This window comes from Megalops cyprinoides, chromosome 7, assembly GCF_013368585.1.
Source record: "Megalops cyprinoides isolate fMegCyp1 chromosome 7, fMegCyp1.pri, whole genome shotgun sequence".
Lineage (NCBI taxonomy): Eukaryota > Metazoa > Chordata > Actinopteri > Elopiformes > Megalopidae > Megalops > Megalops cyprinoides.
Genome location: NC_050589.1, coordinates 31,119,174 through 31,146,525, shown reverse-complemented (window position 1 = coordinate 31,146,525; position 27,352 = coordinate 31,119,174). Strand labels below are relative to the sequence as shown.

Genomic DNA, 27,352 nt, shown 5'->3' with positions numbered 1-27,352 from the left:
CAAACGCCACGCGCGGTCCGAAGAGCAAACGTATTCCGCCGATAGCCCGCATGCCAATACAGGTCAATAAGGCATGTCACATCCTCCGAGTCTGACCATCACAAACAGTGGTTGCTACGGAAACGTGGCACACGCAGCTAAGGGCACATCAGTAATGCTTTTAAGCAGCATTACTGTGTCATTTCCCAAGGGGAGCTGGTTCATGGACTATTGCAAAGCTCATTTACATCGAACATCTTTCCTTTCATTTTAAGGAAAATATATGGAATGGGGCCAAAAATCTATTTGTAAGGAGATATTTTTTATTACTTGTAATGTGAGTTATGTGTGTAGGGCTGTAGCATGCGAGAAATCACCACAGGATTGCCATCAATTAGGGCTGACCGGTGCATTTTCTTTTGGGATGATAAGAAAGTAAAATTTGTCTCTAAGTGCAATATCCAACCACAACGAAAATACTTCCCTACAGTGCAGTGGTTTGAAACTAGTTGTGTCATCTTCCGCCAGTGACCGGAGACCACAGTGGTGGAACAAATTGGCTTTGTTCCACTAGGGATAGGGGTGGGTAGGTTCACCAGAGTTTCCTTGTTTCGCTGCTCTCAGGCACCCTGTGAATTGTCAGGTACTTGTTAGTTGGTTAGATGACATCAGTGGAGTAGTGTCTATCCTCCAGTGAATGCACACCTCACTGTGTGACTTGTAACACAAAAAAAGCCACTGACTGTGTGTGAGCGTACCGGAGGATTGCATTCATCTTGGTGTAGTCCCCCACTGCAGGAGTGCAGAGGTTGTCATGGTGAGATAAGCCTAATACACAATTAGTGAATCCAAAACAGGGTTGTGTCAGAGGGAAAAGCATAAAAAAGAAAATGCTTGGATCTAGAGTTTGCACCAAAACTCAGACAAGGTGGATCATCCACAGTGTCTACGCATCTGTAAAAAACAAAACAAAACAAAAAGAAAAGCACAGGGGAAACCTGTTAACCTCGACGTCTTCACGTTAAGTAAAGGCTTTGTTTATAATGTAGCAGTCTTGCTTAGTGACCAAAAAAATGACAACAACATGCCAGTTTTTTTAATATTCCCAATTTATTGCTAAATTTGATAGATACAGGTTTTGTTTCTGAATAAAAACAGCAACATAGAAATATAATAACAATGTTGGGAACTTAACAGATCAAAAAGCAAGATAAAGGCTTTGAGGAAAATTTTTTTTTAAGAAATCTTTCAGGATATTTGGTATCCATTCTTCTTGAAAACTCTGAAACAAATTTAAGATCTGTTTCATCTGCGCAACACATTACTAATACTTTTATAATATTGTATTATATTAATATTACAGTAGTAGAATACAATGTTTCTACACCTTTATAACTTTGGCTTTTAATATATTAATAAGGCCTTGGATTATCAAAAGAATGCCAAACAACAACTGATGCAGTTCATAAAAAATATCTCTTCTACTATTGACTACACACTTCTAAAAAAATGGATATCAAGAACGTTTTATACAAAGTTAAGCAGTTGTCTATTTACAGTCAGGGAAAAAATTCCATTTTTGAAAAAAGTCTACATTCAGCGTACAATTGAAATATTAAAGTCTATGCTGTACATTGAGACATTTACTGCATGGCAAGAGAAACAAATATTGAACTTCTTATTCTTGAGGATTTTGAATCGCACATGCATGTTTTTCAAGGCGTCACTTTAGATAACACTTCTGAAGAAATATGTAAAAAAAAAATTAATGCAGGACAACAAAGACATGGAATTATATATATTAAACATAAGACGTTACTCTCAAGATATAGGCAAGAGCTTCATAATAAACGCCTCAAATTCAACAAACAATGCTATACCTGACTACATTTAAAACAAAACAAAAAACTGACGTGTAGTTTTCTCTTTCTGTTGGCAATTGTTTTAGTCTGTTTCTCAGAAAATAATAAAATAACCACTTTCAGACTATTTAATTTGTTTTCAGATATGAAAGGATTGCTTTACACATGTACACCCTACCTATTGAGACTGAAGGCCCCTGATCTATATATTTAAGGCTTTATTCACATCTGGACATAGTTTCAAATGTATCCATATATCTAAATCTGACAGTGCAAAAAGACATCACAACGTTAACTGGAAATAGCAAGGGTTTTGGCGACAAGCTAACTCACACAGCAAAGGGTGAAGGTATTAGCATGGAAAGTTGCACTAAGCATACAAGTAACATTAGATACCGTTTATAGTTATAATTGACCAAAAGATGTTTCATTGGTTATAATCACCAATAAGGATTGTCAAAGGAAGCTAGGCTGCTTAGTGCCTTGTGTTTCAGTTCTCCCTGTCATTGTGATTAACATATGATTGAACATATCATTTTCAATTTGTGGATGACCAGGGTAGTCCCCGTTATAATATCAAACATTGCACTGCAGGCTTTAGAGAAGAGGCCTCGATCCATCATTGAAACTGTGGGTGTAAAGCTATTGCAATACTAAACCAGAGCTACTCAAACCTGGTTCTTGTGAGCTGCAATGATTGGATTTTTGGGTTTTGTTCTAACTAGTCACTTTATTCCTTGATTCACCCAATCATTGTTTTCACTGAATTAATGTTGTTTCCCCTTCTAGTGGTTTTAAGAGTTCTGTAAAACCTTTGGATAGCAACCTCCCACCCCCAACCCCCAACCCATGGACTTGAGTCGACCTGTATATCAGGACAATTTTGAAAAAGGAAAGAACATTTTGGCTTGTGCAAGTGCAAGAAAGACCAATACCCATATTATGTAAAAAAACATATTTGGATTTGGATTTGAAATAAAAAATGCCACAGTTTGGTCTTTTAAAAATGTTACAATCTCTGTATAAAAGCAAAAGACAAATAAAGTGGACAAACATTGATAAGCAAGCTTCAGCAAGCCTGACTTCACAACAACAGTACATGACATTTGGGATATACAACACTCCAGTTACAATAACCAAATAGCCATGCATAGAAATTTTGAACATCTTTCAGGAGCGATGTTTAAAACAATATTCAAAAATAAATTACTATTTTTATAAAATGTATTACAATCTTTGGTTCTCCCCTAAAGCTAATCTTGAAATACTACTTTTAAAGGTACTTTAGACCACTGAGGGTAATGCATTCAATGCACAATAAGAAAAAAAGGCAATAGCTATTCAAGAGTTCAAACCCTTGATGTTAGAAGTTTAGCATAAAGCAATTTATTACAATCTTAATTTATTTTGTTATAGCACTGTCAGAATCTTTTGGTATTAATGTTGCACTTGTTGAAACCTGATATACAATTTCAGGGTTACATGTAAGTTAATTATTACTACGTGAAATAAGCAAACTATAATGAAGGGTCCTTGCTGGTGATTACTGTACAATTAAACAGCATATTTAACAACAATCCATTAACAGGTGATATTATTGCTGATGGAAAGAGGAACATGGAACAAAAATTGAATGATTGGTAAACTAATCCCTGTGATTTACTCATATCTCTCCAGTTCACATGGAAAGGTAGGTCACTGAACAGAAGGATCAGTTGAACTAAGGTGGAAAATTTGCACCCTGCTAACACAGAACGTTCTCTCCACATTGGCACAACATTGAAACAATATGACAGCATGACAAATGTTAAAGAAACTTAGCCAGGGAATTAGCCATGGAGCAGGGGGCGGGAGTTACAATCAGAATGTCTACAACGTAAAGAATAAGTGCTTTAAGGCAACATGGATAATCCAATCAGATTGGATGTTTACTTTACCCAACAATCAAATGTATATCCAAGCCCAAATGCCTGTGTGGACCCTGAAACATTGAAAAAAGGTCCCATCATCACATTACAATCCCATGTTTCATTTCTGATCTACCTGTCATTATGGGAGCCAATACTGTGGTAATCTCATAAAGACGTTCTCATGGCAATAAACCACTCTGTCACTATTCGGGCCCAAAGTATTTTAATCATTTAAAATGTAAACAGACTTGCAAAGCAAAGGTTAACTCCAGCTACCCTTCTTGGCATTACTGAAGCATGACAGGGGCGATTTTCTCCAGGAAATCTCTATGAAGCTCATGACAAACACCAAGCAATCCTGCTTTGTTTCTGCTCAGCAGAGCACAGCACATGCTAAAATGAAGATGACTTCCCACACCAACCATTTTGAGGAGTATTTGCAAAGCTTGAACACACACAAAACCATACTAAATATAATACTAAACCACATTAATTCCATGCTAAAGTTTTGGGATGGATATATCCCATACAAAAAACAAAGGACCCCACCACAGATATTCAGAATTTCACTTCTTTTTTACACTGGTAGCTATTATGTAGGGAAAGGATGGATCATGGCAGTGTTAATGCAAATGGAACTAAGTGACTAACATATTCAATGCTTCCAATGTGCAATTGCAAGTTACATTCCATCTCAAACACACTGGTTCTGAGCTTCTGAGAGAGTAACCATGTGACATGTGGGAATTTTTTTGTCTTGCTCCCTACTTATCTCTTCTTTCCTCTGTCTTCATTTACTACCAAGTTTATTAGGCCATCAGATTATGTTTTTTGAAATGTGTTAACTGAAGTCGTAAACTGAAGTCGTAAATGCACATTCCTGTCAATCCTAGATGTCATGGAAAACCCAGCAGCGCAAATGTTGAAGCATCGGCTACTTTTGACAAATTGATTGAATCTCTTTCACAGCCTACTTGTCAACATGGCACTCCATTGAACACGTGAAAATGACGCACAGTTTTGTCTGTGACCTAGAGACCTGTGGCCTCACAGAATAAGGCATGGTCCTGCTTGTTTTTCTTTGTTTTCCTTTTGTCCAGGAGGCATCGAGGCGGAGGTTGCAGCAAAAACGAAGCAGAGCTGGGCGGAGGATCTCGCCGATCTTTGGTCCTAAAGGCGAAAGTTCGAGTCAAGCCAAGTGCAGCTGGAATTTAGGGGGGCAGGCGGCGGGTGGACGGGTGGTGTGGGAGGAGGGGTGGCGGGTGAGGGTCTCCGAGGCGACACCACGGAGAAGCCCCAGGGGTCCACTTGGCTCCTTCCTCTATGTCTGACTTCTGTGACCTCCGTGGACTCCAGTCAGGTCTTGCCTTATGATTTCGTTAACTGCAGAATGAAAAGAGGACACAAAAGACATCAGAACATGGAAAGAGCACATCATCATTTTCTTCATCCATCTTGTTTACATACGCTGTACCACTCATTTTTCAAAACGTTGAAGGACTACAGTACGTTTACAGTCTCAGTGGCCGTTACTTCTGCCAGCAGGTCTGAGTACAGTGTGAAGTTCATTTGAGAGTTTCACTCCCTTCTTCTAGTCTGCTCTTTCTCGTCCCTTCTGCCTGCGTGTTTATTTGAACTTTAATCCAAAGTGCCCTCAGTTAAACTCCACTGCCAGCTGTGCCTTTCACTCTGTGGCTTCTGTTTCAGCTGAAGATTGATTGATATGTTTTAATAGGGAACTGTGTTTAGTGCGAGCAACTAAGCAGGTCTGCTTTTCCTTACCTGAGAAATTAATTTAAACACATTTTTAAATCAACATTTGCTTCAACAGAAATGCGTAAGTAGGTCAAATGTATCAAGAAAATCACCAGTAGTGCTTCAAGGTGACATGAAACTATTACACTTTTGTTTGAGATTTTAGGACATTGTCAAGGAATAAATTCCTGCTCTGTGTCCAGGTTGGGTTCCTTTGTTTCCAGTTGGCAAGCGACTGAATGATTGTTAACTAAATGGTAGCGGTGACCCTGCACTGACATGACTTGTCCACCAGGGGGTGGAGAGCCGTTGCTTTGTTTGCTTGTCATCGCCACCTCATTTACTGGGTACTACTTCCTGTTGTTCCGTTGAGAGGAGTGACAGGCGGGTATAAATGGAAACTTTTACGACCACATCGTTCTAAAAATAGAAGCAGCGTGCATGGGGCGTTTTTTTTCATCTGGATGGTGGGAAGGGGGAACACGCTTCGAACGCGTTTCGATAAAGAGAGGTCTCAGACCTCCGTCCAACCGATGAATCAATAGACCAGAGTCAACATGAAATCATTTCATCTCTTAAACTTCTCAGAGGGGAACTGAAACAAAAGTGGCCAGATGCTACTGGGGCATGGAAGCAATATTTTTTGCAGATTTTGCATTAAATGTATGAATTTGTCTTATTTCACAAATACTAGCCCTTAACAGACTGTTGGCAGACAACACTGCTGATAGACTTTTCCTCCACCGAGGCTGTTTTAAAGGATTCTACCCTATTTCAAACATAAATAGGAAAATAATCATTATTTTCAAAAAATGCTTTTCTTTCTTTCCACTCATACTCATTGAGACACCCTTTTGAAGTGGAAAAATGAAGACAGTCTGATTAAACAGATATTGAGGTTCACGGAGACCAGTAACTGCTGTTCAAATCTTCTGCGATGTGAGGATGGATGAAGACAAACTCTGCATTTTAAAATTATGATCTTCTCAAAAATACCAAACTCATATCATGTCATATCATACCAAAGTCATATCATTTTTTTCATTCTAAAGTGTTGCCCTGTATAGGTTCCATCCTAATCCATCAGGACATCTTTTAGTTTCTTTTCCCCCATTATGCAGCCCTATTCTTGAATCACCAATTGTACACCAGGCTCATCTCACCGCAACAAGTTCTGCACTCGTGCAAGAGTGCTGAGGCGAGACGAATGCAATCCTCCGATACACTTGCACATAACCAATGGCTATTTTTGCACTGAAAGTCACACTCTCATTGCAGGATAGGTGCCTGATGAATTGTAGGGTGACTGAGAGTGGTCAGATGAGCAATCCTGAGATACAGACTTGCTGAAATACCCACCGCAGTCCCCGCCAGAATAAAGCCAGTTAGTTCTGCTGCTGTCGGCTCCCTGTCATCATTGGCTAATGACACAGCTGGGATCAAACCTGCACTGTAGCACACAAGAGCCTTAACCACTGAGCTACTCAGGGACTTCTAATTGGCCAAAAACATTAACAATGCTAACTGGATTCTGTCACTAACTAAGACTGCTACTGCTGGCCTACTGCCTGCAGTTTCACTTTTTGACAGTTGTTCAGTTGAACTTTGATATTGCATTGCAGTTCCTCCTCCCTCATTTAACATATTGAAAGTGCTGTAACTCAATGGTTGTCCTGACCCAAACCTAGCATGTTGTGACTGACTTCCAAGGGGGCATCAATGGCCCACATTGTTCAACTTTAATTTCTTCACGTACAGGGTGCTGAACGTCTGCAACGGGACTGATCCCAGAACACACTCACACGTGCACGACTGCCCCACACCGAGCCAGGAAACCCCTAGAGGGCCAACCCCCATGGCAGCGCATTCTGTTTGTTGGTTTGTTTGCTTGTTCGTCAGAAGTGGTGAGAAATGAAGAATGTTTTAGACGCGCTACGCGATGCCACGCCCGAGCTCGCCAGCGGACCGCGGGGCGATAACGCCCAGTCCCAACGCACTCCGGGAGGGAGCGGGGATCTCAGCAGAAAGGAATGTGCAGCATGTGGAATGTGGGCATCCTCCTCGCGGCTTCCTCCGGGCCCGCTCCGGCCCGGACGCTCCCAGTGTACACTGGCACTCGGACGCGAGAGCTCGCTGGCGCCGCCAGCGCCTTCGCTGGGAGGGGAAGCGCCTCCCAAAACGCGAAAGGCGGTGGACCTGCCTGACCCGACGACACGCTTTCAGGCTTGGGAAAACGGAGATCCCCGTGACCCGGTGGCACCGAGTCCTGCCCTGCCAGCTCACATGGAAAAGGATCTTTGTGTGTGCCAGCACAAACATCACTCCAGCACATACACTGACAGTTAATTCATAATTTCATGTCTGATTTATTCTCCTGGTATGTCTCTGGGAAGAAAAGGCCTAGTAAGCCTAGTAAAGTCATTCATTGTTAGGCAAGGGTGGGGCTTCAGTGACATTTAATTTGATCTCTGAAGTGGCAGAGAAATAAGAATGGTCTTGTTATTATGTTGACATATTACAATATGATGGTTGAACTATAATGTGTTCAGATGGTTGAATCCATTTCTCAGTCTGGATAATAATGCTCTACATGTTAAATAGGATGCTCCTGTGTATGTTTGTAATTTCTGAGTATTTCTTGACAAATTGCTTTGTGAAGAAAATTTAAGAAAATATATACAGCCTAAACAATCAGTGTAATTTCTTACATAGATATTTCCTGTCTTAAATATAACCATGCTCTCATCTTTGAACTTCTGTGAAGCTTTGTAGTGTTTTTTCAGGTGGGTGAACTCAATGTTCAACAGACTTTCAGAGAGACTATTTAAAGCTATGACCTACATAGTGTGACAAGGGAAAGGGTGCAATCATTAAAAAAAGGCAAGTTAAGCGAAAACAGACACCAACGCACACATGACCTGTATCGAGCCCCTCTCTCTCATCTCAGAATAAACAAAGCCAGAAGTGTGAGGGATGGCTTGTGATCTGGGTCTCGGTGACACAACATCAGCATCGGATATGTGACACAACGTCTGGCCCAGATGAATGGCAACAGTGCATTAGACTCCACATCAACGGACCCAAGATGGTTTTATTTTGTTGTGTTAGCAGGCCTTGTAAATGCTGAAGTGCACTGAAATAGCACCAAGTCACATACGGTATGTTTGGTAGAAAGTCTATGTTTCCTATTCATAAATGTGTGGTAGTCTTGTTTATGCAAATCTGTTCAGTACTTTATAATGGAGCGTTGGCGTACCTTTCAACCGCAATTCAATTTTCATTCTTCTTTCGGAAAATGGCTGTGGAGGCCTTGCTCAGTGGTAAAGACTCTCAATCTAGACCTCAGTTATTTTCAGTCGTAGTATCCCTGGTATAAATATCCAGCAAGATGATTCTTACAGAACGAGAACAAGATATTGCAGGGAAGAAGCACTGAAGCATCCTTCCAAAGGCTAATTAAAAAACGCGGATCGAATGGGAGTATGAGCTCTATGCCTGTGGCACGAGACATGACAGGCGCACCATCTGCCTCATCTTCGAACCCAATCAGCGTTAGATGTGCGTGAGGTACAACCCGCCATGCTGTGCCCTGCCATCAATTGAGTGGGCTTTCTGAGAGGAAAGGCACGTAAACACAACAGACCGTTTTCAGACACGCTAAAAAAATAGGAGTCCGCTAACATCAGAATTAAATGATTAAAGACTCGTCCATTTTAATCTACAAAGGGATCATTTAGGAGGCTGCTTGCCCTCAAATTAATGTTCAGTCGGTTGTCAAGGCCCAAGGGTTTTCCTCAGAGATAAAAAAGGTCAGAAATAATTGCACTCAATGTAAGCATGCTTAAGGGCATGCTACTTTTTTGTGGCTTTCACAATGTTATAAGTTAAGTGGTCGCTGTAAGGATGACAAAATGCCGCTTAGGTAACAAAAATGAGTCACTTGCTTCTGTTCGTTATTCAGAGTTTGGGACAAGCAGCGCTGTGGTGAAAGTTGAATCGGGGCCTTAATGGCTGCGGAACATCAGGGCTGCTGTCGTCGCCGCTGTGCCTGGCCGATGAAGGGTTGGCACGGAGTCGGCGTTTTTGCCGTCGGCCCAGAAAGCGCTCCGTGCGACTGCACAATAGACGTGTGTTTCGCTCTCTCGTCCTGCACCAGCGAGTCTGTGTTTGTTTACAAGCGGCATGGTGTCGGACTGGGGGTGGGGTGTGGGGTGTGGGGTGCGGTGGGGTGGGGGGTGGGCGCTCGGCGTCTGACTCAGTCCTCGGCGGGCCCTGGAAGCGTGCCCCCCTTTGGCAGTCGAGGAAGAATAAACCCACAGTGAGCTGTGTCACACAGGAAGCGATGAGGCTGAACGCCAGTCTGGGGAGGGGGGTTCTCAGCCCTCCCCTCAGACAACACCAGGCGAGGGAAACACTCAACACAAAAACAAGGGAAACCACAACGCAGCACCTTTTATTAGCTCTCCTGCTTGTTTTTTTTTTTTTCTGCACAACGCATTCACTGACAGGGCCTCATGTGGAACCTCTCCGATCGTGGGGCAACAAGACCTCATTGTACATCCGCTTAACAAAAACACTCTGCCAGTCTGAGTGCTGGATGCACTGCTGTTTTGTGCCAGATGTGAGGCGCAGTGGTAAGGAGCAGACTCTGCAACTCAAAGATGGTTTGCTGGTTTGATTCCCAGATGAGCCATCGCTATCGTACCCTTGGGTAAGGTGCTCAAATCGCCTCAGTAAATATCCAGCTGTACAAATGTTAACATGTAAAAATCGTTAGCTATGAAAGTCGCTCTGGATATGAGCGTCTGCTAAGCAAATGTAGTGTAATGTGATCTACTGGCCCAGCAGAAAAAAAAACAAGTGACCCGCGACTAATGCGTCCCCTATTCTGTTTCCCTGTTGCTCCTGCGTGCCCTATCTCATCTGCTCCCTCACTTACCGGCTGGAATAATCTCGCCGTCTACATAGCCCCCGGGTTTGATTCAAGCTCTGTCAGAGCACGAACAAACTGGTGCACCGCAGAGAATTGGGGCCCTTTGTTTTTTGTTCAGGGGTTAGCTTGCACCCGTTGCTGTTTCCCTGAGATCAATCGATTCTTCACTTTAAGAAACCTTTAACCAAGGTGACACAGTTATCACCGAAGCATCTCCGAAGCCGGCGTGAAAAAAAAATCGCGCCGCTCGAAATCTTGCCTCTTTCGAGATGAGCAAGGCCCGAAAGCATTTCGTAATTACTCAACTGAATCGCATTTCTGCGAAAACTCTCCTTTCTGCGCACTTTCAGCCGCTGTTTGTGGGTGCAGCCGTACCTTTTACTCTTTTGCTAAAGAAAAAGAAACCGGGACTTTTTAAAAATCCTTGTTCTTCCTACGTTCACATTAACGAAAAATCTTTGAAGCTGGGGTCGTCCCTAAACAGCCAAATTACAGTGAAATGCCGCCACAGAAATATGCAACCTACAGATTGATTTGCATGCAATCATTTCTTAAAATAGTCCCAGCGGTCAGTGTGCTTATCAGTTCTGACAGTAATGAAGTCATGGCTGCTGTTTACAAACCTCAGCAGAATCTGCAACGATGAGTCTGGCACCAGATCAACTGCCGTCTGACAGACAAGAAATTGCCCCGGTTTTTAGTAGACCAGACTCTATGGAAACGCTGCAGGGCTGAAAGAGGTTCCATGAGAGATTTAATGTCACCGGTACTCTATCCAAAGATAAATGGATCCACAAGAAAATGAATGACCTTGATAAAGATAATATATGTTCATATGTTATAGCATAAGTGGGAATTGGGAAGTAGGAACCATGCCTCCATTCAGTTGTACTGTACTGTGTATGTGAGAAAAATCCATGCCATCCGTCCATACAATCCATGAACTTCTGAGAATATAAAATAGATATTTAATTGTTAAATTCAGGTAAATTAACTTGACGGACATTGGTATCAACACCCAAGGTAGACATGGGTCTACCTTGGGTGTTGATACCAAAAGCAACTGGCAATGATTGACATATTGTATGATAAGATACCTTATGAGATTTGTACAAATTGTGGTTATAACTTAGTATTCTTAACAGCTTAATGCTTCTTATTCTACATTAAATAAGCTGCAATTCCAGTGTTCCCCAACGGAAACACAAGAACCCCTTGACTTTGCCTCTGAAGTCAACATGGACAAAGGGAATTCCCCAATTAAAAATCTTTATTGGATTTCCAGAGGTGCATTAAAATGTAATTGGAGTGCTGCAAAAATAAAGCAGGAACGGAACGAAAAAGCTGAGCAGTCAGAAGGAAAGGTAGCGTGGAGGGGCCCTGGCGGGGGCGCCTCACGCACCTCGCAGCTCAGCGAGGAGATGAAAGGAGCCCCTCGCAGCACGGTTCCCCCAGTAACCTGACGGTAACTCGTTAAAGGCAACGCCGTTGCTGTTTACGGAGGGAAACCCCATTAGCCGGTCCAAGAGAATTCCATCTCAAATCCAATTTCTTAGCCCGAGTTTCATTTTTTCCACTGGCCGCCTCTCCCTCCAGCTCCCTTCCTGCTATCCTCCACCCCTGCCGCTATCTACAGGAGATCAGACAGGGTTTTGGAGGAGAACAGCTGCCATTGAGAAGGAATTTCTCCAGCCAGATTGGCAGAATTTCTGGTATGGAAAAACAAATTCTCTCGTGGGTCCCCCCACAGAATTGAGGGGCGCAAGGCCAGAGGGAGATCCCGGCCAAGTATAACAAACAAAGAGGCTTTCCCCAGCGCTCCCAGGCAGACTGTTCCACTGTTTGACAATGGTTGCCATAGAACTTGTTTTGAGACCATAACATTGTCAACATATCCAGGCAGTCGGGAGAGCTGCTGCCTTCTGCAGACAAGAAAGTCTCATTTCCTGCTCTGTCGCCAGGCCAAGGAGACCCCCCCCCCACCTCCCATCTGGGCACACCAAGGAGGTGGTCCCCAAATCGCAGGCCCCAAATCGCAAGCTGGTTTAGGGGGAGGGGTGGGACAGAGGCTTGCTCGATGACAGCCAAAGGTGCCACTGGACAATGTTATCAGGAAAGGGCATCCTCTCATGACAACAGGCTCCGCAATGGGCACAGGATAGGGAAGGAGAATAACACCGGGGCTCACGGCCACAGCCCCAACGTGACATTAGCGGCGGAAAGCCGGGCACGGAGTGTAAACAGCTCCGGGACTGACTCATTTCCCGCAGTGTTTACACCTTGAGAGGTAGCGCGTACCCTGCACACGCACCCTGCCCCGATCTGGCCCGCGCCGCTCTTCGGGGGCCTGCTTTCACGTGTCCTGCCCGGTCCTGGTCGGCGCAGGGAGAGCTTGTGGGCTTCCTGGTATTGTTCGAGGAGTGGTTGCAGCCGGGCAGAATCTCCATCCTTTGCGCACAGGGTTTCCGCAGAGTGGCGGCTGTGAGTGGCCACTTATTAAGGGCATTATATTGCACCTCCGCCGAAGAAAGCAAAGGAGACTATTCTTAACGTTAAAGAAGAAGGTAGCCTTCTAAGAATTCACCTGAGGGCTTTGTACCAAATGTATAGGGATCCTCAAGGGGAGTGAGTTTGTCCATACAGTAAAAGCACTACTGTAACATGTATCTTCTTTCATTATATTATTTTTTAGCAGGTCACTGAAGTCAGATGAGGGACAGTAATGCATAACCTATACTCTCAGCAAAAGCAAAAGGCTTAGGTTAGGCTGATCAATCCGCAGTTACAGGGGCTAAAGGATGAAACACCATCCAGAGGAACAACAAACTATAGTGGCCAGTCATGTAAAGAGGAATACAGGGTAGTAATTTTAGCTGTTTAAGCTTCAGTGCCATATCACTGTATGGCTTCTACTAACACCCCACAGCAAAATGGAAGTTTTGTTAAAATCTTAAAAACCTGAAGAGAGAAAAAAAGTCTCTAGAAAAAGGAGTTCACAGTTACAGTTTAAACAGTTTCCTTTCTCTTACAGCAGGTGATGAAACCGGCCACATGTACTGCGCTGCACCAATCAACCGTAGAGAATTTGACAGTAACACAGAGTGACGAAGGAGAACGGAAGAGTGCCTGCCTAGCCCACTAGGCTGGGTGGGGTTTTTTGTGCACAGCACTGAGAAAATACCTTAAAAACAACATTAAAGAATGACATTTTATATGAATATTTGTTTACTTAAAAATATTAAACAAAGTCCTCCAGAGGCAATTTTACGCTGTGGAGAGCAATTTTCTGTCTAGACTGCAATTTTCTTGTTCTCCCACCTGTTTGTTTTTGAGAGAGATGTTATATCATTTTTCAGAGAAAATGTATGCTCTTTTTCATGCCAAAGTGACAATCTGTTCTTTAGATTTGAAAAGACTTATTCCATATGTTTATTTAAAGTCTCCTCTGTGGTTTGACATAAAAAAGAGATTACTAATAAAAAACTAGGAACTTTAGGAGCTACCCTTTAGAGAAGCTCAAATCAAACTGTTTATAAACAGGTTTATAAATTTGTCCAGTTTTTTCCCTGCATATTATTTTCTAATAGAATAGGGTAGCTTTTAAATGAATGTGTGCCAGGTGTTCAGAGCTGTATGAGTGTGGCTGTGAGGAGGTGGGGAAACGTTTGCTCACCATCATCCAGGTAAGCCTGGTCCAGGTTCTCCTGCTTGACGGTGACCCGCCCGGGAAGGCCGGGCCTCTGGTCCTCCGCAGCAGGGCACCTCTGGGGGTCGATGTGGCCTGGGGGGGACCTGCTCTTGGGCATCTTCTGGACGTAGGGCTGCTGCTGGATGACGGTAGGGTAGTGCTGGGCGACCTGGGCGGGCGCCGGGGAGCGCGCTGCCACCGCCCCCTGGGGGTAGCCGTCGCAGTAGAGGGCGTGCTGGTGCTCAGGCGGCGGGGCGCCCCCTCGGAGGAGGTGGTTGGTGGGGGAGAACTGGATGATGGAGGGGTGCTGGCCGGGGGAGGTGGAGTGTTGCTGCTGCTGCTGGTGGGCCGGGGAGCCGGTGTGCACCAGGACGGAGCGGTGGGGGTCGGGCGCGGCCACGCCTGGCTGCTGGTAGAGCACGGGGCTGCTGCTTAGGCTCCGGGTCCCGCGGGGGTACACGATGGCCGGGCTCTGCTGCTGGTAGCCCGAGTGCACCTGCTGGCAGGGAGCCATGCCTGCCACCAGGCAGCCGTCGGGGTTGACAAGCCCGCGGGGGGCGTGGTAGTACGACTGGGGCGACACCCCCAAGATCTGGAAGCCCATCTGGCTGGCCTCGTAATCATCCACGGGCTCCGTTTTAATGGAAGGAACTGGAGAGAACGGGAGGGGGAAAAAAATCCCATACACAGATTACAAATATGACGTAAAGTTATGGGAAGTGGGCTTGCAACCACAGACTTGTAGGTATGAAACTCCATGAGCACGGTGCTTAACCTGTTCTGCCTAGTTACTACACATATCCAATTTCATCATTAGATAATATGTAAGATGTGTGCATTGTATGTTGCCTTGGAAGGGAATACACAAATCAGGCACTTTGTCTGTAAATCCAGTGTAATTGCATTGAATTGTTATTGCTGTGATCACAAACATTTTTTCAGGCTTTTGCTTTTTGGATCGGACACACATATATCCAGGACCAAAATAATGTGGTGTCCCACTGATGTTCATATTTAATTGATCCCTGAGGTGCACATACTGTACATGAGTGACCATCAGCAGAGGGGAGGAGTGGTGGTGCGAAGGGACGGTCCTCGGTCACCCTCACCTGCCAGCGGGGTGTAGGTGAAGTGCTGGGGCTGGCTGCGCTTCCTCTTGCCATTGATCACATAGAAGTTCACCTTGACCGAGTGGCAAATGGCCGGGTCCCGGTACGACGGGATCTCCACAAACAGCATGCTCTGAAATCGGTAAGCACAGGTCTCCATCAGAGGAAGTACGGATCTCCATAAGAGTAAGCATGGGTCTCCATAAGAGTAAGCATGGGTCTCCATAAGAGTAAGCATGGGTCTCCATAAGAGGAAGCATGGGTCTCCATAAGAGTAAGCATGGGTCTTCATAAGGGCGCTTCTCCTGTTTCCCAGCAGCCCGATGCAAAGGCTAACCGGGGAGTTTAATAACATGACTCAAGAGGAAGTTTTACGATATTCATTCAATGATTCAACTCATTAAGCACAAATAATGCAACTACAATTCATCTTTATACAGCTAATGGGTAATGAAGACTGCTGTCTTAATTACTGTCAATATTTTGCTCCACAAGTATCACCTAACATTACTATCTGACTTCATATTACTTAAACTGGGAAAAAACTGAGGAAAAAATAATTACATTCCAAGGAAATGCTAGTTACAGTATATGTTTACAATGTTATTTATATGTAAAATGTTAGGTATGAAAAATCTGATTTATTTACTTATATAAAGTAAAAAAGAGGAATATAAAGTTATATAAAAAAACAAACCTAGTACAATAAACAATGCAATAAATTCACTGCAATCAATACAATGGATAGTATAGTTCATCTGGTGGCTTCCTTCAAGGTGAAAGGACTCAGAAGACCACAGCAGGACTTACAGCCTGGCTTTTGTCTTTGTCTACTGTAGCCTCCACCTCCCAGATCTGCTGTCCATCTGTAAACACACAGAGAAAGGCTGGCTTCAGATAAGGGTTAATTATTCATCAGATGACGATGTCTGTCAGTGGGTTTCCCCCCTCTCTCACAGAGCAGCTACAGATCCTCATGTTGTGTTGAATAGCTGCTGTGAGAGGAACTACCAGCCGCTAAGGGAACAAAGTGTGTCAAATAAGGCGAATATATAAGGAGAAAGTAGATTGTAGAGAAACCTAGCACTTCAGGCTCCTTTTTTCAGAATGTACTCTTGTGTAAGAGGAAGTTTCCAACTGTGTGACTTTTTCATACAGCTTTTTTTTTTTTTTTTTTGCTCAGTTATAACAATAAACGGGCTCTGTCTTTTGTAAAGTTTATTTCCAAATGGCAGCTGTTTTGTTTTCAGGCACAGATATGTGCGTGGGTATCCATTTCCCGTCTCTCTTGTTAGTGTTGTGACAGGACACTGAAGCGTGGCTTGGGAGCCAGCGGGCTGTTAGGAGTTCAGGACAGCAGCCCACGCTGTATTTATAATTTCTGGTTTTTATTTTTACTAATTCATTGTTAAGTTTGCAGCTGTTTATATGTGGCACTTGCACTGTCACTTCTTCTGCTGTCTGCCTCCGTCTTTCTCCCCATCTGAGTGCTAATGAGTTCTGGTTGCTAGGCAGCAGGTGCAATAGGAGGCACAGTTCAGCTTTAACAGCCAGCCGGCAGAAAAAAAAAAGCAAAACCGAAAGCTTATTAATGTAAACACAGTCTTAATTTATGTATACACTTTTACAAAACGACAGTTCTTACTTTAGTGAGTAGCACTATCCGGTTAGCCTCTGCACCGAAGTTGGGCAACAGTTTTCCAGTTTCCCGAGGTAACATATGATGTTGTACTGGTCAAAACATCTGGCGTATGCATGCAGCATTTATTCTATATTAGTGCACATCACTTTCACTAACATGTTAATCTAAGTACTTTGTGAGTAAGAGGCTGGTATTGTGGTGGCCCTTATACATACAACTTGGTGGTCCGGCATTGAGAACCACCTTTGCATATCCAGCAAACATAGTTTTAAGTAAGCATGGACTAATATTGGCACTTAGACATGTATTCACTGCAGCCCAAAGAGCAGAAATCAAAAGAGCTGCTTTGAGCTTTAACACTTTGTGTGCCTAAGAAAGTTGGCAAGAAAGCTACTATACTGTTCACGGAGGCACAGTGAGAGTTTTATTCTGAGTCCTAAATGAATCATGTTACGTCAGATTGTCAAACTTAAGAAGAAACACAATTCCACAATTCTCTGAATAGTCCTTACTTAAGGTTTTTATGAACAGAAGCCCAGAACTTTATCAAAGGAGCATTGCAGGTCAAGGCTTACAGAAAGCTGCTGTCTGCCATATTTTATGCATGTCCAAGGCTGCCCAGAATAATGTTTTTATTCTGATTTACATTAAAATGTTGAAAGTAGAGTGCATCCATAACATTTCCATAATTATGCACATGTCCAATCCTTTACATGCCGTGCTTCAGAGGATAATGGAACCAAAAATCATCATTAACCTAATTCAATCTAGCTGTAGTGGCTATAATTATGTAATTCCAGCATATTCCCATGACAATGAAACAATGCCATTATACATGTGAATTAGAAAATAAAATCACACTGTGGATTGGGGATCAAATCAAGGGTTTGTCTATTCTGTATCAAATCAACAACTCATTGCTTAATAAACTTTAATATACATATTCAAAAGCATGCTTAGCTCAGACATAATCAGTCTTCTTTTCTGATATCTGTCTGGCTCATATCTGGTGATGGCAAATTGAAATGGAAAAGAAGCTGACAAGAAAAATTACCCTGATCTCTACTTAAACACTGGAATCATGTGTAGCACCTTGTTTGACTGAAAATGACTGGGCTTTTTGAGAAAAGGCAGTGACCAAAAGCCCTAATTCACTTTCGGGTTGTTGCCATGGGCGCGGTCCGTGACAAGGTTCATTCCAATGTGAGCCCAGCCTTTCTTGCTGTGGGGCTCGTTGGTGATTAAAAGTTAGCAGTGCTGTTTATTTATTTATTCATTTATTTTTTATAAATGTAAGGATTAAATTGGGCGATGAAATTCATATTTTCCTGTGGGCAAGAATGTATAATTTTTATGGCTGGCAACCAAATTCTGCCTTGGAACCAACAAATTGCAGCCAGTGATTTAAGTACTGTTTGTTATTATTTTGCCATTTCAGAAAGGGAAAACAAGGTCGTTGGAAATGACAGAAGTTGACGCGACCGGACTTGATTTCCGTCAATTGTGTCAGGCACAGAGATGGCCAAAAACAGCTGGCAAGTGACGGCTGAACACATGTCAGAGACACCACTCTTGCCTTCACCCTCTTTTCCCTGTTTTGGCTCAATATCTCCAGACCTCCTCTTAAAAAAACATGGTCTAATAATATTTTGGTGTTGCACCCAAAGCACTGCACTCCGCTGGTTTACATTAGCCTGCGTCTTCCTGGCGCAGTTTGTCTGTGGGCGGCCATGCTGGGGGTGTGCTGTCATTAGGGCTCAGAACGTGGCCTAATGCTTCTCCCGCCTGCAGCTTGCATTCTGAGCCTGTCCCTGCCTGAAGATTGTATCTCTGCTGCGAGACCACATCCTCTTACACTGCTCAGCACACCTAATCAAAGAGCTTTCCCCTTGCTGAGTTAAACTTGTCAACCCCCCAGCAGAGAGTGCTTCACACCAGTCAATCCTTTGCTTCCTTATACCATAACTGGTGGAAAGTAGAAACAGACCCCACGCACTACCAAACTAACTGTGGTCAGTAATTAATTTTATGCCATTGAAGTAGTTGTAAAAACAGGTGTACAAGCTGAATAAGCCATATATGTGTCCTATACATGTGGGTGGATTAATAAAAATATAATTGTACATAATCATGAGTGTGGTCATTACATGCTGTAACAATGGTCTTTCTGACTAGCTTGTGGAGAAGTCATTTTGAAAAGCTGTCATGGCAGCTCTGGGGAGTATTTATACATTTCAAAACGAGGACCTGCAACAGTCTAATTTTTTTTTGGTGGGGGGTCAGCATAATCCATCAGCGCGTAGTGTTTACAGCACCACGGCACGCAGCTCTGCCTGAATTGGGCCAGTGTGCCCACTGTTGACAGAAGCAAACAGGGTCTGCTCATTAATTTGTCTCTTGGTGCAAGTCCAGTTTCAACAACTGCAGAGCTGGGAGCCGCTGAAATGCAGTGCGAAGGAATTCCCTCCTCTCCCTCAAGAAGCTCAGAAAACGCAACTACCCCCGCATAACCGCTTCTACACTGCTGTATTTCTACATCATAAATGTTTATATTTTATTTAAAAAAAGGAAAAAAGACAGACCTTGCTTTATCCTAACACTGGTGAGTGTAACTGGCCATCTTGAGCATTCTGTAATCTAATTTACTGTGAAGATTAATGTCGGCTCATAAATAAGGAAGCATTTTTGGATTCACACAGTTAATACGCAGGACACTGCAGATGGTGGTAGCTGCTATCTCTGTGGGAGTGAGTGCGTACAATGTTTACATACACAGCAGCTCTACAGCACACTAATTGTGTACCCATGTGGCAAGGAGCAGCTTTGTTTCAGCTTTTCTTTTCAACTTCAATTCTCGTGAATAATGGTTTATACAGTCAGAGATTGTGAAGCGAGATATCATCAGCATGCAATACATTTACCCATATCTTTTCACACGTTTGAGAAAAAAAAAGACAGCATCTAAAAATAATGACACAACCACGCGCTTCTTATTTTTCCATCACAACGTTTAGGCAGAGAGTGCACAGACACAACACAGGGAGTCCATGTTTCGACAGCAAACAACAAGGTGTCTGGCTTGAGGGTTTAGCGTTTCGAGGGCAGTGTTCTGTGTGGGTTTGGAATACAACACCCGAGCACTTCTCAAGGGCCACAGAAGAAGCTGCCTTACTAGCTCTGTGACAACGGAGGGGGGGGGGGTGACGGAACAGCACGGAAGATTTCCGCCAAAAAGTGCGACGAGCTTCCTGCATCACCCAATGCAGATGACAAAATTTTTAGCAATGTTCTGCAAGTCACGCACATCTGTTTTGTAAGTACACCTAGTGAACCTGTTGAGAGTCACTTGCTGATGGCTCCTTTTGCTGAAGAATAGAATAATAAAACATTGTGTTCACTGGCGGCCAAAGCATGGATAAAAAGAAGTTTCCATATTTCTTACATTCTTACATATCATTTGTCCAGTGAATAACTGAATAGATCACTTACAATATAGAAGAAACAGTGGCAAGGGGGCTTCTCTCAGCTCCAGGGCCTGCTTAGAGCTGGAGCTGACCTCTTGGAGCCATTCCGGAGCTGGAGCCAAAAAGTCTGTAATACTGCTCTGCCGAGTGACCACCTGCCACCATCAGCCAATGTACACCTACTCTAAAACCCTACGTGTCCTTTAACTCTGCGTGTAGTCTCCTTATCGTGCTCTTAAAGGATACTGCAGCCACTGTGATCGTTTATCAAATACACATTGTTTTCCAGGGTAATTTTCGAAGCAGTTTAATGCAATTACTTGAGCAGTGCACCAAGCATTTAATAGCTGTTTAATCTGTGGGAGAGTTTCACATAAAATCTGCTAATGCTAATGCTACTGAGAAAGAGCTCCACACAAGAGCTGGTTTTCTTTTGCTAATATGGGAGAACCTGCATTAATGCCCCTCTGCCTTTTAACACACCCAGTCCTGATGTTCACTTGAGGATATTAAAAACCCCAGTTGGATTAATCGTGAGGCAGTACTTTTTTTTGTTTTTATTTTTTGATCACTACAGCCTGTGGGAAACCCCTTGTCAGGCTGAAAACAGTGCATATGGTTGAAATGAGTCAGCTAAGAAGGGGGGATTCCATAACCATGGCCAGGATTTTTTTCTCTCTTTTTTTTGACGATTACTTTATGATCAACTCGCTCCGTTTCAGTGCCGACAGGTGGCCGCTGCTTTCTTGGCACCCGCGTCTGTTTGCGTTTTGTTCCGAAACAGATCCAGAGGAACCTCTTTTTTTCTAATTAGGCACCGGGGCAGCGAGGGCCTGAAGCCCGGGGTTGGCTCCGGCTCTCGTACGGTGACTTCCAGAGGAGCCAAAGGACTCTGGCCAAAGGCAGCTGTGTCCCATTCAGAGGATTTCACAGTCTTGCCGTTCCAGAACTCTGTGTCATTCAGGGAAACCTTCCAAAACAATGGAAATCCCTTCTCTTATTTTTGTTTCCGACACGGCCCCTAATTACCCAGTGCCATAACGCAACAGGAGGGAACCCCAGATGCAGACACGTGTGAGCCTGACTGGGCCTGGACGTGAGCCCGGGGTCACCAAAGCGGCCCCCTGAAGCATCTCTATTCCACTGCAAATGCAGGGCTGCGAGGCAAAGCTGTTCGCTTGCAGAGCAACCGAAACAACAGCTGTCCGAGCTACCTGAGCCTACGGAGGTCGTGGCGGTGAAACTATGGATCGACCGCAAACAAATGATGCTAAGGTAACACATGTTTACGCCCATACCCGATTCCCTCCAGGACCTTTAGAGCCAGGAGGTGACACCTGAGAAAGCAGAAATGCAATCACATGATCACAGTTCACTCAGAGTAACACACAAAAAAATCAACAAAAATGCTCCAAACCTGATCCTGGAGAGTGCTGCTCCAGCAAGATTTATAGGACCTATAAATCACCACTTTGTTCCCGACAAATGGGAACACTATGCGACTTGTGGAACAATTCAGTGAGTCAACTATGGGAACACTTCTCCTGAAATCGGTGCTCGACTCGGAGCGCTTGCGGTGAACTATCTGTACTATATTTTTATTACAAGGACCAGGACAACGGTTTTGATAGAGTGTTTCCATGTGAGGTATTTTCAGGTCTTTAAAAGCGAGGAACTGACAACCATCTAACATATTATAGGCCTGTCATTGCTGGCTCTCCAGCAGAAATGATAAACCACTTTCACATTTGTGAACTGAGGAGTGAACCATCCCCTATGAAACAGGAGACAGGGGTAGGTGTGAAAGAAAAAGTAATTAGCACAACTCTTCCCACATATTAAGTGGCTTGTTTCAGTCTCCTCATGAGAGCCTTGTCTCTTGTGGCTTGCCTGAGAACTCTAGAAATGAAAAACAGGACTTAACACCCACAAAGGAGAACTTTTTTTGCAATGAGCTAAGAACACCTTGGTTTGGTTATGAAACCCTTGTTCTTCTACATTGGTAGGGACTTGAACTAGAATTGACATCCGCATGGTTGCTAACTACAAGTTGACAGCTAACTCAGTTGACTCTTTTGTTCAGTAATTTTCTGGTCTTGCTTTTCTTTTCTGGATCTCTGGACTTTCATATGAGCACATTTTCCTCAAGAATGTCCCTTGTGTTTAGATGCAGCGTGAAAGCGAGGCTGGACAGATCCATAGCATTCAGAGTCACCTGGTACTAAAGCGAATGAGAAAGTGGCTCATTGAGTTTTTTTGCCAAACAAAAGCAATGTAACCACTGCAACCGGCTGTCATCAAGCTGGTCTGATGCGACAGGCCGGGAGGCTTGTTTTGTGGCTGGACGTGGCCCATCTGGCCAGGGGTAGATAGAGCTGAAGTCATGCATGTCGGACTGTGAAAGCTGCAGAACACCTGTCAGTGCACACTGCACTGATGTCTCAAATGACAGGCCCTGCAAAACACTCTTAGATCACACATGGTCACAACACAACTTGAAGGGCACACAGAGTTGCTCTGTGAGAAAAATAAAAACCCAAGAGGAAATGTTGGGGGAGCAGCTCCCAGCATTAACCAAGCAGGCTTTTAAGGCCCACACTGGATGAGTGGTATATCCTGTAATCAATTTTTAAAAAATCCCTAAAAACAGAAGATAGACTGAGTGATAGACAGCATTGTAACAAATGAGGTGGCAGAGCAGAAAGAGATGTGGTTGGAAACTGAATTGTTTTAAGAAGAGTTTTAAGATGCTGATGCCTCAGTGACATTAAATTCCCAGCTCATTAACGCAAATGTTTTACAATGCCTTTTAATTCAAGGCAACTTCAGCTCCATTTCAATTCAATCAAACAAAATGCCCACAGAATAAAACTCAAATGCAACAAATTAAAGAATTCTTTCTGGTCCATGACACAAAGGCTTTTATATAATTTCCCAATTACCATTGCCTTGGAATCTGAGATGTGGTTACGCTATTACATTTGTTTTAAGAAAAAGCTTCATATTGGGGAAAACTGCACCCCAGGAATTGAACAGGAAGCCTGCTGGGAAGAGGGGTTCAGGGGCTGCCCCCTGGGGACTTGCCCCAAGGTTGGAGGGCACAAAATAGAAAGATGTGCTTTACCGCTACTCAAACCGCCTGTCTACTTTCTCTCCTTTCTGCATTTTCGGCTGCTCCTAGTAGAGTATCACAATTGCAGATATGACTCACTCTTTTCACGTGGCCCGAGGCTGACAGAAGAGCCGACCACATGCAGACAGGCATGACCTCACCATAGTCCCAGCCAGATGGCCCAAGTGTGGGTCTAACACATTAGAGATCCTTAATGTGAAAATAAGTGAATGGACAGTCAAACACCTGATGAAACACTAACTGGAGAGAGATTACGCCTTGACTTTCATCCTTCCAACTTTCCAGCTTTAATTTTAGCCTTTCATCTTTCTGTGCTGGTACCTATTTTGATCAGTGACTGCTGAACTTGTAATGTCACATTTATTTGTCATAGTTAGGAACAAAGGGCTCTGCTGCTGGACTAAAGAGGCTGGGCTATGCTAACATAATTTCCAATAGGGTTTTAGTGTAGCCATTTTTTTAATTGATGCCACATCAGAGATATGCCCTCTGATTAGGAAAATGTACTCAAGATGAATCCACAGGTGTGACTCCTCTCAGAAGTTACCATTAGCTTATACCAGATCCCACAATAGGAACCTTCAAATTGGCTAAACGTGCACAGCATATGCAGTGCTCTTGGATTAGCTGGACACCATCGACGGATATTTTGCGTGCTGGTGCAGCCACAGCATTTGTATTGCCGATGTTAGCTGCAGTTCATTTACATATTGAGGTTATCAAGACACATGAAAGAGAGAGAAAAAAGCATGCACTGAACAAGACAGAAAACAACCACTCAATGATCACCGATGGATAAAAGCCAGAGAGAAAGGGCAAAGGACAGTGAGGCAGTGAAACACGCATCTTATCTGATAGCTCATGCAAAGTGATCACAGGAAAACTGGATGTCGGGGCCTATATTTATTTTCTAGTTCTTATTGTGACTGGAAATTCAAAGCCTTTCCAATCCCATTACACACTTACAGTGCTGTAATCATGGCTTTAGAGAAAAGAAAAGAAAAAAAAAATGAGATGGCAGATTAGATCAGGATGTATAGGAACAACATCGGACTCACTGACTTCCTACACCTGTTTTGCATAGAGTTTTTAAAGTGATAGTGCTTTTCATCCTCAGTGGCCACAGCAGCCACTAAAGCCAAGATACATCATGTTTCTGAAACTGAGAACCTGTGTACAACTGAGCTCAGGAGTATCCACACACATTCAGAAGTTATTCAAGAGAAGCTTTACCACAATGATGGAGGCTTAAAACCAGTAACACATCAGGGCTGGTTTGCATTACTGTTACCGACAGCTGCCAAGTTTCATACTTTACTGTTCTATTACAACAAGCTTTATGGCGTGCACGCTGTCAGTTTCAGCAACTAAAACTGCTTGTTTAATCTCACTTCTCTCTTGTCAGGAAACCTCTGGGGAAAACAAATATAAAACAAGTCTTGTAATAGCTTCAGAGACTTCCTATATTCAGAGCATCTATTTCCCTGAATAGGAAGTGGTGTCCTCTGTTTTTGTAAATGGTGGTTGCATCTGTATATTGAGGATTGACTACTCTGTGGGCGTAGATGAGAGAAAGTGTGTGTAAATGCTAACATAATCACTGCACCACCAAGCAGTACAAAAGCATGTGGGCATTGTAGACCCCAACCTCTCCCTCCCGGCCATTTTGTCATCCACACAAAGCACCACAGTCTTGGAATGAGGAGGGGACACTCACCGTGTGTCTTCTCGGTGAAGACGACCTTGGAGTCAGAGGTGAAGTTCTGCCCGGTCAGGATCATCTGCTGGCCCCCCAGCACAGAGCAGCTGTCCATGTCCTGCTTCTCCACCATGGGGAGCTCATGGGCCGATCTCTGTGCTGTGGATCAGGAACCATGAAATGTCCAATCACTAAAACGCGATTTAACTACACATGGTTCAGTGTGAGGAAAAATAACCCAGGGAAAGTGCTTGGTCGGACCTACCAGGGATGTCAATTCAGCCTTGTAACGGCCACTGAAACAGGGTGTACATAACACATCCAATTAAACTCTTTCTCTGAGGCTCATTCCCATGTAATTAGTGACATTTTTGCACACAGGTTCAAAGCCATTTAACATTCAAATTACATATAATGTTTAATTGACAATTGTCTAGTAAACTGCTAATGATTTCTCAGAGGCAACCACACACCTGGTCTTGTAGACGGTGTGAAGTGCATGCCAGGTTGATGACCAGGTTTAACATATGAAATCATTCTATAACTGTGTGGTATTTCCCTGTTAGCTAGAACTATTCTTTCTGTGACTGCAGGGTTTGTGAAGATGCTTTCACTGACGTTTCATCATCGTCGTGACTTTTTTAAATCTTACTGTGCAGAATGTTCTCTCTGTGAAATCGGCAGTTTTACTAACATCTAATTAGTGATGGATGAACATGTTAAGGCCTGTATTCCAGGTAAATAACCTAGTCAGTCATATTGATTGACAGAATCAGATTTATGGAACCACATTTGAATCTGGATAAGTACTGCAATTAAGTGAGGGTGGCCATTAAAGAAACGTTACTTTTTTACCCTATGCTAGGGACTACTGTACCTCTGTACTTTTTCCACTTACAGACTACCAAACTCTACCGAAAATTCTTTCCAAATTGGGTACTTTCACAAACCTGTCAAACTGTTGCTCTGTGATCTGCGATCATTATTTGCTGGACCTCACCATCCTGATCTCCAGACCAGATTTAGCCTTGCTCAAACTGGGAAATGGTGGGTGAAAATTAATTTGTAAGGTGTACTGAATATATTCCCTGGTACCTAACACCTGTAGCTCCACCCCTTAAAATTACAGAGCCTAACAGTCAATGACAGTTGCCCTGAGGGGACAAGTCATCTGCATGACACCCTTTTGTGAAACCCAGGCCCACAAACACTTTCAGGACAATGGACTTTTTGGAGCAATGGAGCTTGTATATAGTTTGCACTAATCATTCCCATCCTGAAAAAACATTCATCGCTTTTTTAAGAGTAGAGAATTAAGCCTTTTGGTACACCACCTCACACAAATTGACAAACGCCAATAAATAGTGTACACAATGTGTAAAACATTGTGGTTTTGTGGCTTGTCTTAACAATGTGGATAAATTAATACCAATTTATGGATTATAAGCATGAAGAGATAAAGATACAAATGACTTCAGAGGTTAAAAACATTTTGAAAACATCTGATTATACATAACAGTCATTAAAATGTCACAACTGGTCATATAAATTTAAGGAAACTAGTGTAACTAGCGTCATGCTGTTGTATCCTAATTCAATATCACTTTATTCAGCATTCATGAGCATGACAGCTTCAGCAGATCCCTGAGGATGCATTTGTGCACTGGAGTATGTGTTCACTGGGGAAAACTACAAAGCAAAACTTTTCCCAGTGAAACAGTCCTTTGCAGCACTAAGAAGAAGGAACAAGTGGCTGGCTGATTACGCAAAGGGGCACAGCATACATTAAAGCGAACTTTGTGACCTCTCCATGAAGTAGACACCGCCGTATTCTCCACGCACCAGATTTCCTGAACAGATACGCTGATCAGGAACCTGCTGGAAGGGTAGCTGTGTTTGGACACTGACGAGACTAGAGACAACAAATGTCATACGGTCTGCCCTGTGCAGCATTTCGACCACATAGCTCTGCTTTATGCTTTAGCCCTTCAGGGCTTTTCAAGTGAACAGCATGTCTGAAAGTATTTGAGGTCATGTGTAAAAACTTTCCTCTTTATGTTCTAAGAGTAAAATGATGAAATGATGAAAATGACTAAAATGTCACATCATCATGAAATGAAAGGATGTCATTTGCAGCCATGTACTGGAACATCAAACAGTCCGAAAGGGAGCATGTAC

At 43.4% G+C, this 27,352-nt stretch overlaps 1 protein-coding gene across 1 annotated transcript in view; it reads right to left on the bottom strand.

Moving 5' to 3' along the window:
- Nucleotides 1-4,237: 4,237 nt before the first annotated feature.
- Nucleotides 4,238-27,352, bottom strand: part of nfatc2a (nuclear factor of activated T cells 2a) — a 36,544-nt gene continuing 13,429 nt past the window's right edge. Inside the window, exons 6-10 of the mRNA XM_036533060.1 lie at nucleotides 25,193-25,333; nucleotides 16,047-16,102; nucleotides 15,237-15,369; nucleotides 14,113-14,778; nucleotides 4,238-5,134 (exon numbers count right to left, since the gene is read on the bottom strand). Of these exons, the coding sequence (XP_036388953.1) occupies nucleotides 5,073-5,134; nucleotides 14,113-14,778; nucleotides 15,237-15,369; nucleotides 16,047-16,102; nucleotides 25,193-25,333 (1,058 nt within the window). The 3' untranslated portion in view covers nucleotides 4,238-5,072. The remainder of the gene's footprint in view (nucleotides 5,135-14,112; nucleotides 14,779-15,236; nucleotides 15,370-16,046; nucleotides 16,103-25,192; nucleotides 25,334-27,352) is intronic.